The 20344-nt window shown below is 34.2% G+C and overlaps 1 protein-coding gene across 1 annotated transcript in view; it reads right to left on the reverse strand.

Annotated features, from left to right (window-relative positions):
- KCNH8 (potassium voltage-gated channel subfamily H member 8) overlaps window positions 1-20344 on the reverse strand; it is a 394745-nt gene that overhangs the window by 128443 nt on the left and 245958 nt on the right. Inside the window, exons 6-7 of the mRNA XM_054483001.1 lie at window positions 19851-20008; window positions 15177-15384 (exon numbers count right to left, since the gene is read on the reverse strand). Coding sequence (XP_054338976.1) covers window positions 15177-15384; window positions 19851-20008 — 366 coding nt within the window. The remainder of the gene's footprint in view (window positions 1-15176; window positions 15385-19850; window positions 20009-20344) is intronic.

Genomic DNA, 20344 nt, shown 5'->3' on the forward strand with positions numbered 1-20344 from the left:
AGAATCTTTTGTTTGCTGTTTCTGATTGTACTTATTTGGATTTTCTCTTTTTTTTCTTTGATAATCTTGTGGTCTATTGACCTTGTTTATCTCTTAAGAAACTAAATTTTGGTTTGGTTGATTTTTTAAATGGATTATTAGGTTTTAATTTTATTCAGTTCCACTCCGATTTTAGTTATTTATTTTCTCCTGCTAGCTTTAAGGTTACTTTGTTCTTGTTTTTCTAGTTCCTCTAGATGTTAGGTTAGATTGTTAAAATGAGATTTTTTTAACTTTTTGAGGTAGGCATTTAGTGCTATGAACTTTCCTCTTAACACTGCTTTGGCTACATCCCGAATATTTTGGTATGTTATGTTTCTGTTTTCATTTATTTCAAATAATTTTTAAATTTCTGCCTTGATTCTTTGTTCACCCAAAAGTCATTCAGGAGCGAGTTGTTTAATTTCCCTATAATTGTGTGATTTTTGAGAGGCCTCCTTGTATTGATTTCTATTGTATTCCACTGTGGTCTGAGACTATAGTTTGTATGATTTTCAGTTTTTTAAAAAAAATTATTGAGACTTATTCAAGTATTTTTTAATTTATTGAGCACATGATTTCTTGGAGTATGTTCCATGTCCAGATGTCCAGATGAGAAGAGCATATATTCTGTAGTTGATGGGTGGAGTATTCTATAGATGTTTATTAGGTCCCGTTGGTCCAGTGTTGAGTTTAAGTCCAGAATTTCTTGGTTGGTTTTCTGCCATGATGGTCTGTCTAATGCTGTTGGTGGGGTCTTGAATACCCCCACTATTATTGTGTGGCTAAGTCTTTTTGTAGTTCTAGAAGTTCTCGTTTTATGAATTTGGGTGCTCCTGTGTTTGGTGTGTACATACTTATGAGAGTCAAGTCTTCTTGTTGACTTGAACAATTTATCATTATGTAATGTTGTAATGTGCTTCTTGTCATTTTTTACTGTTGTTGCTTTAAAGTCTGTTTCATCTGATATGAGAATAGTAACTCTGACTCTTTGTTTTTTGTTTTCTGTTTGCATGGTATATCTTTCTCCAACCCTGTAAGCCTATGGGTGTCAGTACGTGTGAAACAGATCCCTAAAAGAGAGCAGATGAATGGGTCTTGTTTTCGTATCTAACTTACTACTCTGTGACTTTTAAGTGGATCATTTAGACCATTTACCTTCAAGGTTAATATTGATATGAGAGGTTCTGATCTTATCATGAAGTTGTTAGCTGTTTGCTTTGTAGTTTCTATTGTAGTTTTGCTTTATGGGGTCTGTGAGCTGTATACTTAAGTGTGTTTTTGTAGCAGCAGTTATCATTATTTTGTTTCCATGTGTAGAACTCCCTTAAGAATCTCTTGTAAGGCAGGTGTAGTGGTAACAAATTCCCTTAGTGCTTGCTTGTCTGTAAAATATTTTGATTTCTCCTTCATTTATGAGTTCAGCTTGGCAGGATATAAAACTCTTGATTGGATTTTCTTTTCTTTAACTGTTAAAAATAGGCTCCCAATCTCTCTTGGCTTGTAAGCCTTTTTCTGACAAGTCTGCTGTTAGCTTGATGGTGTTCCCTTTGTATGTAATTTTCCCTTTTCCTCTAGCTGCCTTAAAGTTTTTTTCTATAGTGCTGACCTTGGATAGTCTAGTGGCTATATGTCTTGGTGATATTTGTTTTGTAGTGTTTCACACGTGTCCTCTGAATTTCTTATATCTGAATTTCTACCTCTCTAGCAAGATTAGGGACATTTTCTTGAATGATTACCTCAAATATATTTTCCAGGTTATTCGCTTTTCCTCCTCTCCAAGGAATGCCAGTAATGTGTAGGTTTGATCAGTTTACATAAGCTCATATTTCTCAAAGACTTTGATCATTTTTTAAAATTCTTTTTTTCTTCATTTTTGTCAGACTGGGTTAGTTGAAAAGACTGGCTTTCTGGCTCTGAGCTTCTTTCTTCTACTTCATCCAGTCTATTGATAAGATCTTCAATTGTATTTTGAGGTTCCTTAAGTGAGTTTTTCAATTCCAGAAGTTCTGATTGATTTTCTTTTTAGGGCATTTATCTCTTCCTTCATTTACTGGATTGCTTTAGAATTTTTTTTGTGTTGATTTTCCACCCTTTCTTGGGTCTCTCAGTGAACTTCCTTGCAATCCATGCTTTGAATTCTTTGTCTGTTATTTCTGAGTTTCTATTTTGGATAGTGACCATTGCTGGGGAGCTAGTGCAGTCCTTTGGTGGTGTCACTACATTCAGATTTTTCAGGATGCCAGCATTCTTGTTTTGGTTCCTTCTCATCTGGAGATGCTGGCACTTCTAATTCTTATAATTATGTTCATGCAGGTAGGATTTTTTCTTTTTCTTTCTTTCCCTATAATGTTATTATTATTATTTTCTTTCCCTTTACCTTCCCCTTCCACCCTAGGAGCTGTGGCTATACAGAATGATGAAGAGGGTCTTTTGGCTTTGCTTGTATAAATTCTATGTCTACGTACTTCTTTCAGCAGGTTTTAAATTGGGCTGTGCAGTTTGTCCTACAAGCCCATAGATGACACTTATAGGTAAGATTTGGTTGTGACCAATGGGGCTGGGTATATACCTGATCCTTGTTTACTAGCAGAAGCTCCCTGCTGCCTCAACCAATGCACTGACTCATGGAATGCACAGTGGTCTGAACTCTCTGCTCACTCTCCAAGGGGTGGGAGCCATGAAGGGTAGGGCTGGACCAAGCAAGTCTGCCAGCAGGTTCCCTGATGGCAGGTACAAGCACCAGTGCCAAAGGAGAATCCAGTGGGTGGTCACCATGTACCCAGAAGTGTGCCTACATGTGGAGCTGAGAAACCTTGGCTTCAGGATCTCTGCATGGTAATAGGGGCAGCTGAAGCGCAATCTAGGAGAGTGGGTGCTCTAGATACCTGGAGATCTTCCTAGGCATAGGGCAGAGACAGCATCCCTGCACCAAGATTTCTGCATGGAGGGGTGGTATGACTCAGGCTGCTGAACCAGGGAAACAGGTGCTCTGAATGCCTCAGGATCTGCCTGGACATGAAGCAGAGAGGGTCTCACTGCACCACTATCTATGTCTAGGAATGGTAGGGCAGGTCGGGCTGTTGAATCAGACAAGTGGGCACTCCAAATACCTGGATATCTGCCTGACCATGGAGCAGAAAGGGTCACCTCAAGATCTCTTCACAGGAGGGGTGGAGCAACTCAGGCTGCTGATCCAAGTGAACAGATGTTCTAACTTACTGGAGATCTGCGTAGGTGTGGAGCAGAGGGATTCCCTCTGTACTACAATCTATGTCTAGGCAGGGTGGGGCAGCTCAGGTTGCTGAACCAGGCAATTGGGGGCTCCAAATCCTTCTAGCAGATAAATTCTTATCTGAATACAACATTTGTAAATTTAGCAGGAACAGGCATAGAAAGATAGAGAAGATATGAACTTAAGAGAAAAACTACACTTAGATTATATTTCCATTAATATCACATCTTATTTTCTATTACTTGTTGTAAATATTATCTTTAATTTCCAATGCTGTAAATTAAAAAATACTATGTTTGGGCTTCAGAATAGAAGCATATAGACTACAAAGTAATTTTTAAAAAGACATATATCAGGTCAGACTTACTCCTTCTTTGGAACAAGGGTCAGAAGTCATAAAAGCCATTTATTTCATGGATGTTTGGAAGTAGAAAAATATATTTCTATCTTCAGAAATATTTTGGAGTAGAATAATTCTACTAAAAGAGCTGTTGTTCCCCTCTTCTTCTCATACAAATAAGAGAAGTTGATGTTTTAAAGATTTCGGAGATCATTTGATCTGACTAGCTCATTTTACAGGAAGAAATCTGAGGTGTAGGGCCAGGATAGACTCTTAATTTTATAACACTCAATCCATGTTCTTCCTACTGCATTATGAGGCCTTATCAAAGGAAACAATCAAGTAAAATTAGGGATTTAGAATATATTATCTCTAAAGTCCTTTCTTACGCTAACATCCTGTGCATCTATGGGCTACAGTGGCTTAAATAAAAGAGTAACTCACCTGGAGCTAACTCAGTTGCATAAGGTTATTGAGTATGGGGGTTGAAAAAAATACAGCAATTAAAGACTATGTTGTGAAGAATCTCACAACATCTGGGCTAATTAGAACATTGCCCAAATGACAGAAGTCTTAAAATACTAGTAATCTCCCTTGCTTCTTACTATCCTTTAGAAATTAAACCAGAAATGAAATTTTGAACATTTTAAAACAGGTTACTTTTATATCCAACCTGGAGAGTGGTTGGTTTCTCTCAATTTAAGAAACTACTACATTTCTGAAAAGTTGCATCTAAAGTGAAACTGTTTATTAAACTTGTTTGAATAGCAAAATTGAAAGTTCATGGCTATAGCTAAAAGTCTCCAAAGGTTAAGAACTTTAGGAAGAAATGGATTAAATGAGAGGGATTTCACAGAAGCATATTACTATACAGAATACAATTATACTTTAATGGTATAAAACCTGAAAGAATATAAAGACTAAAATGTTTTACTAGTGAGTTATGGCAGCTGTTATGTAGTTTTCATTTACGACTAAAGATATGTCAATAGACTAAGGCATTAGTTGTTCAACAGACCTAAAATTGATATGCAAGACACATTTCTTAAAGGTAATGTAGCCAAATATTCCTTAAGTTAAAAACTTTAGAGATCAACTAGCTCTCAGATGTTTTTGTGTGTTTTGTTTACCAGGATCCTATGAAAGAATCTAATGAAACATAAAACTATACTTTAATGCAAATATCATTTATATAGGATATATTAATTTATCATTGGATATCTACAGCTTCCATTCATTTTCCAAAAGGGTTTATGATGCAAGAAGGATTGAAACTCAGTAAGAATCAGTCAATTATCTCATTTTGAGAGAAATAATTGAGACAAATATGGTTTGATAAAATGTCCTAGGTCAAACGGCTAATTAATGGCAGGGCTTGATTAGGATAAAGGATTCCCAACCTCCAGGCTAAGAATTGTTCTATTATGTCATGTTCTTTTATGAAATACATTTTTGAGAACCATAATATAAAGTTCTGTGGTATATCACAGAACTTTATCAAGCATCAATGTATATCAAGCATTGATGATAATGCCTGTTAGTGATTTATAAAACATCTTTTCAGCAAAATCTCTTATTGAAGCTACAGAACATATTTAATAAAATACATCATTTTCTCAAGCTAGTAGCTAAAAAGACTATGGATATTAGAAGTCAGGGAGAAATTTATTAGTATGTATATATTATATGATTGTCTTTCTAAAAAACTCAGAAAATATTAAACTTATCAAACATTATTAGATACATATTATTTGATATTTCCATAAAATAATTTAAAGTCACTAGATTTTCTTATACAGTAATGACTGAAACAAAAATCAATGAAAAATAGATCCCATTCACAGAAGCACAAAAATGCATAATACTTAAAAATATACTTAAGAAATACGTGCAACCTGTGTAAAGAAAATTACACAATTTCACTTAATTATACAGAATAATATTTTAAATAAATGGAGATTAAATACCATGAACTGGACAAAAAGTCTCAATGTTCTCAAAGCATTCCTTTCCCTAATTTAATTTCTAAAATTAACTCCAATTAAAATGCCAGTTAGATTTTTTGGGGCAGGGATGTTTTTCCTAATATTTATCTAAATAAGTAAATGAGCTAAAGTGTCCTCTATTCTACCTGCTATACCCCAAATTTTAAAGTACAATAATCAAAACTGTGTAATATTTTTGTAAAATTATACTGTCAACAGAAGAAAAATGAAGCCTAGTAAAAGCCATAAGTATGCATAATTAAGCATGATTAAAATGCTATATTTAATTAGTGGAAATAAATCAATTATTTGATAAATGATACTAGGAAACTGAGTAGGTGTTTAGAAAATTAATTAATTAGGTTAGATCCAAACCTCAAGTCAGTAGATCACATTGCTCCCATTACCAAAAATAAATCTCTTTTCATTTTATTCTTTGAATGTTCATATTACCTTTTAGGCCACCCTAAGATCAGTAGTTCTTGTGTGAGACATGTCTTCAACACTGAACTCATTTAAATATAGAAGTCCATGACACTCCCAGAGCCAGAAGCATATTACTTGTCCATGATCTTAACAACTACACAACTCAGGAAAATCCAGTAGAATAGAAAAACAGTGATTGAAGTCATAGATCCTTTCAGAGAAGCAGTGGAGCCAATGAATGGTCAGCAAACTATCACCTTAAAACAAAGACTCCTTGGAGAAAATACTCAAAAAAGACCCACTCTTCTAAAATCTAGGTCCAAGGCACAGCCTAAGATGTTTAAGAGCCAAGAGTATTCCTTGAAAGCTAAGAAACCAAGATGAGACTAGGAAGATGAGACTAGAAAGCAACAGCTCTTTGGAGGGATTCTGTATCCAACAAGAGCCGTAAGCAGTGGCAATCTAAATTTATCTCCAGCTAGAAGATGGAAGCATGCTTGAGCCATTTACTGAGACAGGAAATACAGAAAAAGCAACAGGATAGAGAGTGAAGAGCAGTTGAAATGATTAGTTTTCTCTTGTAACCCAGTGAAATTAAAGTTCTATAAAACTGAAATCATTGCTTATCATTTCCTTTATTGATGCTATCACATAGTAAGAAATTCAAAATACATTTACAATTGACTGGTGCACTGCAACCTCACACAAATTTCAGGACATCTGATGAGGAATAGGGCCTCTAAAATCTACATATTAAAATGTTATATGGGGCATAGTGTAAAACATACTACACAGGTTTCAATAAAATATATACTAGGTGCTTTAACAAAGTCCAGATAATGAAAATTGCATAGTGATTAGCATCATCACTACAGAATGATAATTAACCTCAGTCACAAAGTATTAGCTGCTTAACAGTTTTTTATCCTTAGGAATATGATGACACTGTGGTTATGATTTTTATTTTCATCATCAAAGCTAATTTGTCTGTTTGTTTTGGTTAAAAATATATCAGTGTGAGTGGTTCAAAACCTGCGCTTTTCTATAAGCACATTGAAATTTCACACTTTACATTTCAAATCAGTGACTTAGACTTAGTATTTAATTCTTACACCTGTAGTCAGTACCCATAGACTTATTAATCTAGTAATTATTTTTCACAATAAAATTATAAATATTTAGAGTTTGCAATATGTTCTTCCATGATGGGGGTAATAGTTAAAGATTGTTCTTTAGTAATACCATAAACAGAAGGATTTTATATATACATATATATTATTTACATATGTATTTCACAGGGGGGAACAGAAGAAAGTGAGTAATTGTATGATATTGTCAGTAGATGTGAGGAATATGTAGAGTATAGATTGCAAGTTAATTATTGTATAAAAGGTCAAAGATTTTCAAAAAAGAGCAAGGACAATGTAGGGGCAAGGTACACTTGGATACTGTTTTATAAATCAGAAAACCAAACCCCAAGTGGATTAATTTGTGATACTTATAAATGCTTAGTAAAACATATATTAATAATTGTCAGGTATTATAAGATCTTTTGAGAGAAAACCAAAACAGTTTCTCCTCAAGTGTAATCTGAATACTAAGGGACTTCAGTATTTGGGTAGCCAAAATATCCAAAAGAATAGACTATTCAATAGAAATAGAATCCTGACTTTTGGTTTCCTATAACTTTATCGTCTATATTTTAGGCAAATCAGTTTTAACCAAATGACTAATGAGAATGTGCCCTATAATAGTACAGTATAAATGATGAGATACTACAAGGAAGTATGGAACAAGCATAACTACCAAACACTGAAGGAAGACTGATTTCAGAATGTCTTTCTTTTTTAAGCTAAAGGGTGACCTAATGATAAGGTACAGAATCCCTATTTGTTGTTCACCCACTTATTCCTGCATCCATTCACTCAAATACATGTATTGTGCATGTACTTTCTACATACATGCTAGGATCAGTATCGTGGAGAACACGAAGACAGGAATTTGTGGTATAGCATATACACATTCCTGTCTTTCTTTCTTATACATGCATAAATATACATATACACATGTATGTATATCTGTGTGTATACTGTTAACTATGACCCAAAAATAACACATCATAATTCTATAGCACTTTTCAATTTGCAAACTGCTTTCATATATACTCTTATTTACGCTCACCAATGATTTTCTAAGTCGGCATTTTTATCTCCATTTTGTAGTGAGAATAATCTTGCTCTCCATTTTGTAGATTTACTGTGGGATGATACATGTGATATCCTATATTTTTAAAAGATTAATACCATGATTATTCTTCCTATTATGGTATTGGTTTTAGTAACTTTTCCTAAGGTGTGTTTTTAAAACTTCATAGGATAGGACATTAATAGAGTATTAACAATATGTACAAAAAAGAAAAAGATTATGATAGAAAATAAATTTATGCAACATTTCTTTTAAATAAAGTTTAATCAATTTCTTCAGAATTTCTCTGAGCTTATATGCTGCTAATATACCTTCTCAGTCTTTACCAACAGGGATGCAGTGTGCTACATTTCTCAAACTTACATGATAACAGAATCTTTGTTGCTTGGAGTGTTTGGTAGGAAGTGTGAACACAGTGTGAAACTGTGGTGCAAAGATTCTGAGTATATTGTAGGTTCATTCCTTTCTAGGTATAAGTATTTTCTCCTCTTAAGCAACCGTGGCAACTTGAAATCATATTAACTCCCTGTCTGCTACCTGAAACCCAGAAATTCCCTTTCAAAGGACTGAGACTATTATGCAATTAAATGCAAATTTTTGTATTTCTTACTATCTAAATGCCCCAATAATCTTTAAATACGAGATCAGACTGCAAATGCAACTTCATAATTGGACATTGCTATATATACTTTACTTCCTCAATTTTTATAAGAAGCAAAGTTTATTGCTATACTTAAAATATAAAAAAATTGAGTCTTTAAAATATACCATTTGCTCCTTACGACAAAAGAGTAAAATCTCACTTCTAAAACGTGGAAATATTTTCTGTTTTCTAGAAGCCCTTATGAAAATAGAACAGAGCATTGACAAAACTTTTAAAACGAATGGTCTTTGATTTGTGTTTTCTGGAACTAACAGTAATATAAATTGTTTGTGATGACATTTTAAGTACTGTGTTATACTACTTCAGTATTGAGGTTAATTGCTTTTAGATAGACCTCCTTTGTCCATCAGAAATAAACTATGTCCAAATAAATTTGCAGATGTGTTGGGGATTGAAAAAGTATAGGACTCAAAAGTCTCAAGACATTTTAAAAACCTTGCCACCCACAGTGCGGTGTGCAGGACCAGTGACACCAGCATCACTTTAGAGTTTGTTTAAAAAAGGAGGGTCTTGACTCCACCTCAGACTTCCTTAATTAGAATTGATATTAAAGGAGATCCTTGGTTCATTCCAGTGCACATTAAGGCTTAAAGTACTGGTTTTTGTTTTAAGAAAATAAATCCAGGAGTCCTTCACTAGTGTCCACTTTAATGGCTGGAAAACTTCATTTTAGATTTTTTTCCTCTTTTCTTTATCTCATGCATTATTAAGAATGCGAATCTACAAGTAAGGGTTAGCTTTAAAAGTTTTTATAATTCTTTATGTAAACCCTGAAAAAGTAGGGTTAGTAAATTCAACCTTCTTTAGGAAAACTGATGCAGTTATTAAAGTAATCAGCTCACAACATCATAAGCCTGGTCATTTTTTTTTCTTACATAAGCCTTGTAAATGCTAAGTAGTTAATAACTAGAGAGCCGTTCAAATCAATCAGCTTTTATGAGGTTTTATCCAATGAGGATCAGGAGATTTAGGATTAAAATTGTCAATGAAAACTTGAAAATGATGTCTGATTTAATCCTTTTTTTTCCCATTCTAGATTCTTGGCCTTCCCACCCTACCCCACATGATACAGATACACTTTTAGGCATCTGCAATGGATACGCTTGCTCCAGCCAAAGGGTAAGAGATAAAAGAGCTTCCTCTCTATTACAAAATACTCTTTGACCTTTGAAGTAGATTATTTATTTTAAAGTTCAGATTGTCATTGTCTTAGAGGTAATTTTGAAAAAGAACATAAGGTAACATTTTAGCTATAAAATGGGAGCTACTGACCAAGTCACAGTCTATTATAGCTGAAGAAACACAGATTGGTAAGTAGGATTCCACTGTTAGACTCACATAAGGAACACAGATTTGTTACAGTGAGCAAGATGCATCAAAAATACCACTTCTCCATATTTCAGCTAATTCTGTCTGACATTATGATGCTTTTTTTTTTTTTTTTTTTGCTGGCTAACATCCTATCTGGTAGGGGTATGGGTGGGTTCTTCATTGTATACAGTAATGGAGAGAGACAGGGCTCCACTTTCCATCATGGAAGGGTAAGATGGAAAGAGTCTTCTTGTCCTGGTAGTCTGTGTCTGAGCATGTGATTTAAGCTTGGCCAATTGAATCCTTCCCTCAGGCACTGTGAATCAGAGGTGCAGGGGAAGTTACGACTCCCGCACAGGATCTACAGACAGAAACATGTTCAGGCCATCCTTGTGAAATGTCACAATTGAACTTCTTGCATTGGCAATCTGGGGCTACCTTAGCTCATGTTCTTTTCCTAGTCTTGTTTTGTATCCTTCTAATTCTGAGTCTACACGTCCTGCTGATGAATTCCTTTTTTGTTTTTACTTGCAATCAAGAATCATGACTGATACAAAAATATCACCTCTTCACTAGACTTTAAGAGTATTGCTATTTCAGTTCTACATTGCTCATTGATATAAGTTTGAACAGGTGGCTGGAGTTTCAGAGGGCTTCAATTAACAATAAGAGCAGAGGTGGTGGTGATAATGCTGGCAGTTACCAACTACAAGCACACACTATGTACCAGATACTATGTGAAGTGAGTACTCATGAGAGTCAGTATTGCCACACTCATAGATGACAAATCTGAGATTGTTTAATGACAAACCACACATTGAGGTCATTTCGGTCAAATCACATGGCTGATTCAAAATCACATTCGTGAAGCAGGATTCAGACCTGAACCTTTTGAGCTGGAAATCAGAACTCGCATTAGGATGCTAATGGAGTTCTTCAGAGACTAATTCAATATCGATTGAACTTTAGAAGTGATAGTAGCTTCTATCTTAATATACATATATTAACTGAGATATAAGAAAACATGCAAAGTCTACTTGTACATTTTTAGATATTTATTGACATCCTCTTGTAAACAAATAAAGCATCCTCCACTCCCTGCAAAGAGATCCTTCTGAAACATTTCTTTGCAGCCTCCCAAAAATTACTGTAAAAAGCACTCTCTGATTCAGTTGTGACATGTCTCTTTAATACAGTGTTTAATCTTACCCTTGAAGCACTATATCTAAATTCCATAAAAATTTGATATATCCTAACAAGCTTATAAGGTTGATGTAGGACTTGCCTCCTAAACGAACCGGAAATAAAAATCTCCTACGTATGTGCAATTGTGAGCCTACGTAAACATTTTTCAGAGGCTGACTTTCCAGTTGAAAGGTGGTACAGATAAACTACTTTGAAGATATGCAAAGCATATAATTTTTGTCCAGCACCAAACTAAACCGTGAAGGCAATACTTGTAAAGCTATTTCTTAATAACTTTTGTACATAAAATGATAAGTATTCACTAGTCATAGTTCATGGTACTTTCTTTCATTAGAAGTAATTGTCATAATACAATGATAATGAGAATTATACTAGCTGTTACTTACTGAGCAGTTACTACGTACCAATCTAAATGCTTTATATATGTTGCCTAATTTAATACTGGTAACCCCACGGAGGTTGGCACTATGATTATTGTCAGTTTACATTCATTGAAAATGAAGCAGAGTGAAACATCTCCCACTGTTTGGTGGCACTTTGTGTTCAAAGGAACACTGTTCAAAAGAGAACTTTATCCCTTTATGATGAAGTCCACACTCTAAAGCTTAGCACAGTCTTTAAAGATCTGGTATCTACCTACCTACCTCTTTGGCCTCATTCCCTTTCTACCACACCTCCATTCACCTTCTGTGAGAGTGAATTGCTTAATATATTAATAAACCTGCTGTCACAAATGCCTTTTCCTCAGCATCTATACAGAAAAGACCTATTCACCCTTTAAAACTCAGGTCATCTCTGAGAAGCCTTTGATGATATCCTAGTTAGATTTAGTGCCACCCCTCTATATCTATTCCTTTTATAAAACATATCGCACTGTAATATACCCATTAAATCTTTGTCTACTTTTCCCACTAGATTTTAAGCTCTATTATTTGTTTTGGTATCCCCAGTGCCTAACACAGAACCAAGTATGTAATGGGCACTTAAATATTTCATTTTATGGAAATTAACAATAATTAGAAATTTTATCCTTTGGGAAAATGAATCTATTTTTATACTTCTAATGTTAAACACAAACATAAGGAACAACATGCTCTCTCATCAAATGTTATTTGTATCATAAATTTTTGGATTCATGATAATTGGACTCAAAAAGGTAAAATTTACCATGAGTGCACAGATTACAGGGTAAAAACTAAAGTAGCCTAGACTCTCAGCTACTTTATTATAAAGTTAGGTAGGGAAGGTCATGATTATTTAATCTGTGTTCAAATCTCAGCTGGGGAATGTTTTAAATGAACATTTAAATGATGAAACTAATTTTAGAAGGGAAAGTCTTTGTAGACAAGCCTGTAAACCCAATATTTACACACTTAATTAGCATACTGTCTTGCTAGTCATATCCCAGTAGGTGTTTGGACAGGAAATCTAATTCTCTAAAGATAAATTTTCGGTCATTTTTACCATAAATGAGTAAGATTATCAATTATTTGACATGCCATGATCATAGGATGTACTTTCTAATACATCCTCTGATGGTTTATGTGGACACTGACCCATAATAAGAAAAATATATATATATGCGTGTGTATATATATATATGTATATATATATATGAGAAGCACATTTTGGGGTTTGTTTATCTGTGATAATCATTACTCATGAAACCAGAAATAGACTTTCAAATTATATAGTGAGCTTTTTCACATTGTAGATGAGGAAACTGAGGCCCAGACAGGTGAGAAAAAATATTGCAAATCTGACAGCTGATTAGCAATGGAACCATGATGACAGGAGAGGTCTACTGCCCCTAGCCCAGTGCTCTTCTTGCCACTGCTTCATGACAGTGCTCTCTCTGTGAGATTGGTTTCTGGCTTACAACCTCCTACTCATTACATTGAACCATAATACAAGGACTAAGAATACAAAGAAGGGGGTAAATATAGAAGCAATGCAGGTTGTTTTTTTTTTAATTGACAAATAAATACCTCTATATGTTGTGGGAAGAAAAACAACAGCTAGATTGTAAGTCTGCAGCGAGCCTGGCATGTTGGAAATGAAACAAAAGGCTTTGTTCATATAACTAAATTTGAGAGTGTGAATAAGCTAAATTTCCCCATCTGGAGACTCTGAGACTAGACGAGACTTACAAATTAATATGAGTGTATAGGTCTGGGGCCTGAGGAAAATTAGGTCAGGTCTAAAAAGGAATCGGGTGCTGACCACAAGTCAGAATTTTAATATGAATTCAAAACAAAGGGCAGAGATCTAATGCTGTAATTTACTGAACACCATTAGGATGATGACATATGATGTGATGAGGAAGCCTTCAAGACAAAGTTATAGAGAAGAAAACAATATTGAAAGATGGAAAATGTTTTAATCCACATACAATTCAGACCCTGATCCTCCTTTTAACCAACTCTTCTCTCTCTCTTTCTCCTTCTCTTTCTTATTGGATCTTATTTTTATCTAAGATATGTTTGCTTTCACTTGGTAATTTCCCCATTTTCTTTGTTTCCTAGAATTGAGGACTCACAGCAAGACATTTAAAAAGTGCTTTGATAAAGAAGATAAGAAAAACATTCTAAGAACACATTATAAGAACACATCAGTTGTTTTGTGTAGCTCAGAAATAAAATTGGGATGTGAAGAGGTATTTTTAAGAACTTGGAGAGGAGCTTATTCCCCTCCACCTGCTTTCCTAAGGTCTCCAGCTCTTCCTCCAGTGCTGCCTTTGAAGGCTTTGTATATGTCCTATGCTGAGAGATTGCCATTTATGAGGGCCAACACAGGGATGTTCCAAATATGTCCAGCCATTAAGTGCTGGTATGAAAAGTCTGGGCATTTTTCTTTCTTGGCAGTCTCCTATGCAAAGGTCTGAGCTTCTTCCAAAAGTTCAAGATTGATTTTTGGTAGAGAAGATAAGCGAAGGAGTTTCTAGCCAACTAAGAAGCAGATTCTTTTGATTAAATGTCAGATTAATTAAAAAAAAATTCTACATCAGGTACTGCGACAATTCTCTAAAGGGTATGACTGTGAGAAAAATGCAGATATTTTGGGATAAAGAGTTATAGTTTTGAGAATTTTCATTTTCTATAAATTTACTGTGGTTGACATAAGTTTAAAAATGTGTTCATGTGCATAGTGTTTCAGATTCATTTATGCAGATTATGTAACATTCAAAAAATCTCCCTTAAACTCCTATGTATTATGGGGACTCAAAACTATAAATTATGTTTGTAAATATCCAGTCCGTTCTACCATCACAAATTCTCAAAGTGTGCTAAATGTAGAGAATGTGTTATTTTGTTTACTTTCACTCTCACACTCTCTTTCTTTTTAAAGGGAAGGATGGTAGGATATCTTTTCTATTAATATGCCACCTCAAATATAAGTGATCATTTTCTTATTAGTTAAGATATTGTAGTGATAGGCCATAGGCCAGTTTCCCAGTGATTTACTATTACTAGCCCTGCATCGGAACATTTCAAGATAAGATTGAACATTATTTATCTAAACACTTCTACAGCCAAACTGGTCATTTTGATTATATATAAAATTTATCAGTTTAACCCATTAATTTTTGAAAAAAATGTAAGGTTGTTCCAGAAAACCTTATTGAAATAAATTACTTGTATCATGGATTCAAAAATAGAAATTAATTAGACAAATTGATAGTAAGAATAAATATATTTATAGACTTATCTTTCACTTCCTCCAAGTTCTTGATACTCTTTTTTTTTTAATTTAAAAATGGAAAATGTGACAAATGTAAGCCCTTACCAACTTCCCACTTCAGAAGGCTGTTGTCTTCCCTCTCCATTTTTCCAATGACGTACCAGATACATGCCATCCAGTGTGCAAGGAGTGCAAACATGGACATCAGCAGAGTCAGGACGATAGTACTGTGTTGGGAATAGCGGTCTAACTTCTGCAGCAGACGCAAAAGACGCAAGAGGCGCACTGTCTTTAGAAGATGCACAAGAGACACCTGTGGTAGGAGACAGAGCAGCACAACTTGGTGCATGTGTTAAATTCATACCACAACATTAACTTGGAGTCATTCTAAAAATTCTGGAAATGAAGTATAATTATTTTAATATTATTATTTTTATGAATTGTCTTTGTTCTTGACATATTATATCAGAAAGTGATAGAATTAAAGAGGCTGGATTAAAGGATAGGATAGGAAGGATAATTTAATTTATTTGAGTAAATACCTTTCTTAATTAGGGGTTATCTTTTTTTCACTTCCTGTCTGATTTCATACTATAGTTTACATTCTGATACACAACTGAAACACATTATGGTATCAGAATTGTACATATCTCGAATCCCCTACACTTATTTTCTTTCAACCCTACATTCCCTTCCCTGTGTAACGAAATTGCTTTATAATAATAATTCAGACAAATTGAAGTAAAGGCATAGAAAGTGATAATAAAAATACCTTAGAGATTATTTTTTAAAAGAGGTAGACCCATAAAACTTGAGTAAGTTCTGCCCACAAGTACCAGTAGCATCTTCTGCCTCATGTACTATACTTCCAACATTATCAATGGACAGAGGAAACATTTGCCTGAAGCTCGCTCGCTCTCTCTCTCTTTCTCTCTCTCAGTGCTCTCTCAGACATGCTTAGGGAATTAAAATGAAATGGACAAGAATTTCTGAAGAGTCTCCTAGTCCCTTTGCATCCACTATAGCAGTAGACTTGTAGCTGAGGGGTTATTTTATTGACTTCAGGGTCCAATTGAAAAATGTGTATCATTGGTGTGGACCAGAATAGTCAATATCACCATTAATAAGGGGTGCACATAACACACCTTCTTTTCATACCTTCAAAGAACATTCTAAAATAGAAACAACAAATAAAACATTAAATCATATGGAAATGCAGTTTGACAAACTTCTTGATGTCACCTTTAATTTCTTTAGGGAAAGCATAAGTAGAGAAGGAGTAACTTTATGGCTTTAACAAACCTCACTCTTTCCTTTACAAAACTGAATCAGACACAAGGTCAGCATTGGGAGTTTGCTTTTGTATTTATCTAAAGTCAGTTGACTTCTAATTCTTTCCTCTGCTAGCCATATTCTCTTATCTCTAAGAAAAACATACCTAGAACAGTACCTGACACATAGAAAATGCTCAATAAATATTTATTAGATGACTGAATGAATAAATTATCAAGTTAAGATGCAAACACTCCAAGCTCAGCCTAGAAATTGATAGCCAACAAAATTATATTCAGTTGTAATCTTGTGAATTATTCTGTATCAAATACAGTAAACTCTTAAGGGCGCTTGAAGAACTTGACAGCTAGCTGTGCGCTTTTATTTCTTTTTGTCATTCTCCTGTGTCAAGTTTTACTTTCTTCTCCTTTATAGCTAAGTTCTCATCTATCATTTCTCAAGCTGGTGGTTAGCTAGATGGTCAGATGCCAAGATTTGTAATCTCTATTCTATTATTTAAAGATATTACTGGGGATGGAAGGTAGATGAATTTGATGGTTAGGTGACAATTTTGTAAGTGAAATGAAAACTGGAACGGAAGTCCCAAATGGAGGAGGGCATCTGCACACATAATTTTGATACAGTCTCCCCATTTTCTCTGACCAGAAAGGGGATGTTTGAGCAAAGAATGTAGAGCTGCTTGTACATGAGAACAACAGTCATCTGCAAATATTAGGAACATGAACCTAGGTGTCCAGATGACCCAGATAGTTCTATGTTCATTCTTAAGTCAATAAAAACTGGCATTAAAGAAATTATGTTTGCTCCCATCAGAGTAATAGCTTCTTGCTAAAGTTTTAATGTTTTCTCTTGAAGAATGACAGGAGAAAGAAGCATATTTGACTTAGATGGAAATATGTATCTGAAAAAGGGAGAGGATTCTTTTGACTGTTTGGATGCTGTTTCAAATCTGTCACTGATGAGAATTCTAAGCTACTCATAGACAGGTGCATTCATCAAACCCCCCTAGAAAATGGGAGTTTCCCCTTTTACCAAATGGATATGGCCACCTCCTAGCTATCACCCAGAAGGGAGAAAGAGAGAGAGAGGAGGCTAACTAACATGTTGTGAGGTCTTCCTAGGTTTTAGACATTTAGCAAAGCATTGTATAGATATGTTGCATTTTCAGTCTGGTCAAAAACTCTGTAGGAATTCTCTTGTGCCCATTTTATGGATATTTTAATGTTAACTTCCCAGAGTAAGTTACTCAGATGGTAAATGATAGAACTTGGATTCATACTTCTGCCCTTTCTACTCTGTCAACACTCCTATGTCTTATTCATAATTGTATCTCTTATAAGTGCCTTCTACAGTGATATACATACTAGTTTTTAAAAAGCATGTGATCCATACTCAAAAGAACTGTCATGAGCAATTGTGAGCAGAGCCAAAGCCAAAGCTTAGGCAGTTCTGAATGTCACCTATGGAGATGCATTCACTGGACATATTTTAGATTTGGGAGACAAACATCTTTGGTTATTTATTTGTTTCTTTTTCTAAGTCTTTGTTGTAAAAGAGCATAACTCATAAGTTATTCCCCATAACTTATGTTTTCCTGAGAAGAAAACATAATACCTTCAACAAGCTTTTCTGTTCAAATATTATAGAATATTTGGTCCTGACTAACTTGTTTAAGAGGGATAACGAATTTAGGTGCCAGCTTTTTAAATGCTCATATGCTCACTCCTGTGCAAAGCAGAACAAGTATCACTGGTAACAGATTTCTTCCTTCCCCCTTTTCTTTTCTTTTTTGACACAGATGTTGCCCTATACCTTGTATTATTTATAAAGCATTTGTGTTAGATTACATATGATTGATGAAAAGAGAGCAGGAGTGTAGTGAAAGTATATAAATATTTAAAATTCATCAAACATGAGAATTAGACTTTAAGACATTTCTTCATCCATGTTAATTTTGGGGAATGAGAATGCTAATGATATAAAAATGTATGTTATATATACCTATAATATAATTATATATTATATATACATATTTAAAATATCTTATTTGCTCAGTACTCAAATACAAATGGAACATAAAAAATATATTCGTTTTTAGTAGCAAAGCAGCAAATTAATTTAAAATGGAATTGTATTAAATAATTAATGAACAATTTAGAACAATTTAAAACAATTTTCCAGGGTTATTTGGAAATTTTTTTAACCTTTTGTGAATTATATACTTATTCTGCAGTCTTGCAAAAACATGGTTTTAAGTCATTATGGTTTCATGATGGTACATTTATCTAGTCAAATTCAATCTTAAAAAGCACTGTAGAAAGCCTAGATAACAATTCAATGTAGCAGTGATTGATATATACTAGATTTTTCCTGGGAGCTTTCCTTTCAGTTGAGTCATAAATGTTTTAAAGATGTTGGCACTATCAACCTCCCAACTTAAAAAGAAAAAGAATAAAAAGAAACTATTGTACAGGCAATTAACAAATGCACAAGTCTGCACTAACAAGTCAGGATCACAATTCTATATTTGTTCTGAAGTTAATAATAATTGTATTTGAAACTGTGATTGTTGTGTTTTATATTTAAAACTATGCCTTTAAATTTTTGAAAGAGTATATGATTTCTATAAAACACTGTCAATTGACTAGAATATCTGCTTAATTTGAACTAATGTTTAATAAATTTTTACATGCCATAATTGGTTACTCTAGCAGAAAATTGCATTACTGCTTCACAAAGGGCCTTCCTAAAACTTTCTTTATAAGGGAGCATTTAATACTTTTAAGAATACCAATCATTAAATTATAAAAATGGCTACTACTACAAGTGATATGCTTTCTGTCCTGGGAGGCTACATGAGGGTAAGGGATTTAGAGCAAGAAAAAGAAGGTACCAAGATTCATGCAAATTCAAGAGAACTCTCAAGTTTTACATTAGTCATATCACTTAGATTTTTGCTACATCCAACAGTTTTACAAGGACTTCTAAGAAGTGGTTGAATTTCCTCATTTAAATTCAATATCCTCTCTATCTCGATCAGTCTTCAGTTTGTTTTGCCAATGAATAACAAAATACTAAAGAAATAGAGAGTTAAGGGTCATAAAAGCAGAAAAAAAAATCTTCAAACTCTCTAGCAAATTCTTGACACATGTATCTGCCTAGGTAATATAAAGTGATGCTTAAATTCCTACAAATGATTTCCTTATTAAAGAATTTGTTTAGTGGGTCAGTATTTATGATAAATTCAGCATTTCTGTGTTTCCTGGCTCTGGGTATTTAAAAAAGCATGAACAGGTAATATGAATGTCAAAAGGAAGTAACTTCATCAACTGAAGAATCTGGCCTGCATATCACTGGGCATCAGGGCATCTTTATTGAAGAAGGCACAAAACCCTGGAAGCATAAATCGCCACAACCATTTAAAACCTAAACATGGGAAAAATAAATCAACCTTAAAGGCCATGTGGCGGGGAGCTCTTTACTCACCACTGTGACGTTGAAAGCATACAGGAGATCAAAAGGCAGGGCAGCGATTAAATCAATGATGAACCAGGTTGTGACATAGTGGATGCAAATTGATCTTGCTTCAAAGATAACTTGGCCAGACTTGCTGACATAAGTTGTTCGGAAATTTAAAATAATATCTGCTTGGGAAAAAAAAAGGTTGAGAAATAAAAGGAAGAGACAGAGAAGAGTAAAGAAGGTAGGAAAGACAATGAAAGAAAGAAGAAAGGAAGGGAGACAGGCAGGCAAACAAGCAGGAAGGAAGGGAGGAAGAAAATTGTAGAAAATTAAATAAAATTAGGCAAATGGCAACCACTTAGCCTAGTTCAGATTGATAATATCCAAAATATTCTCCTCTACAGATCCAGTTCAACTAAACAGATACTGAAGAAGGGTGAAAGTAATATTTTCTGAGCACATAATGTTCCAGACATGAAGCCACATGTTAAGATTATTAAAATAAATAATCGTAGCAA

The sequence above is a fragment of the Pongo pygmaeus genome, chromosome 2 (genome assembly GCF_028885625.2).
Source record: "Pongo pygmaeus isolate AG05252 chromosome 2, NHGRI_mPonPyg2-v2.0_pri, whole genome shotgun sequence".
Taxonomy (NCBI): Eukaryota; Metazoa; Chordata; class Mammalia; order Primates; family Hominidae; genus Pongo; species Pongo pygmaeus.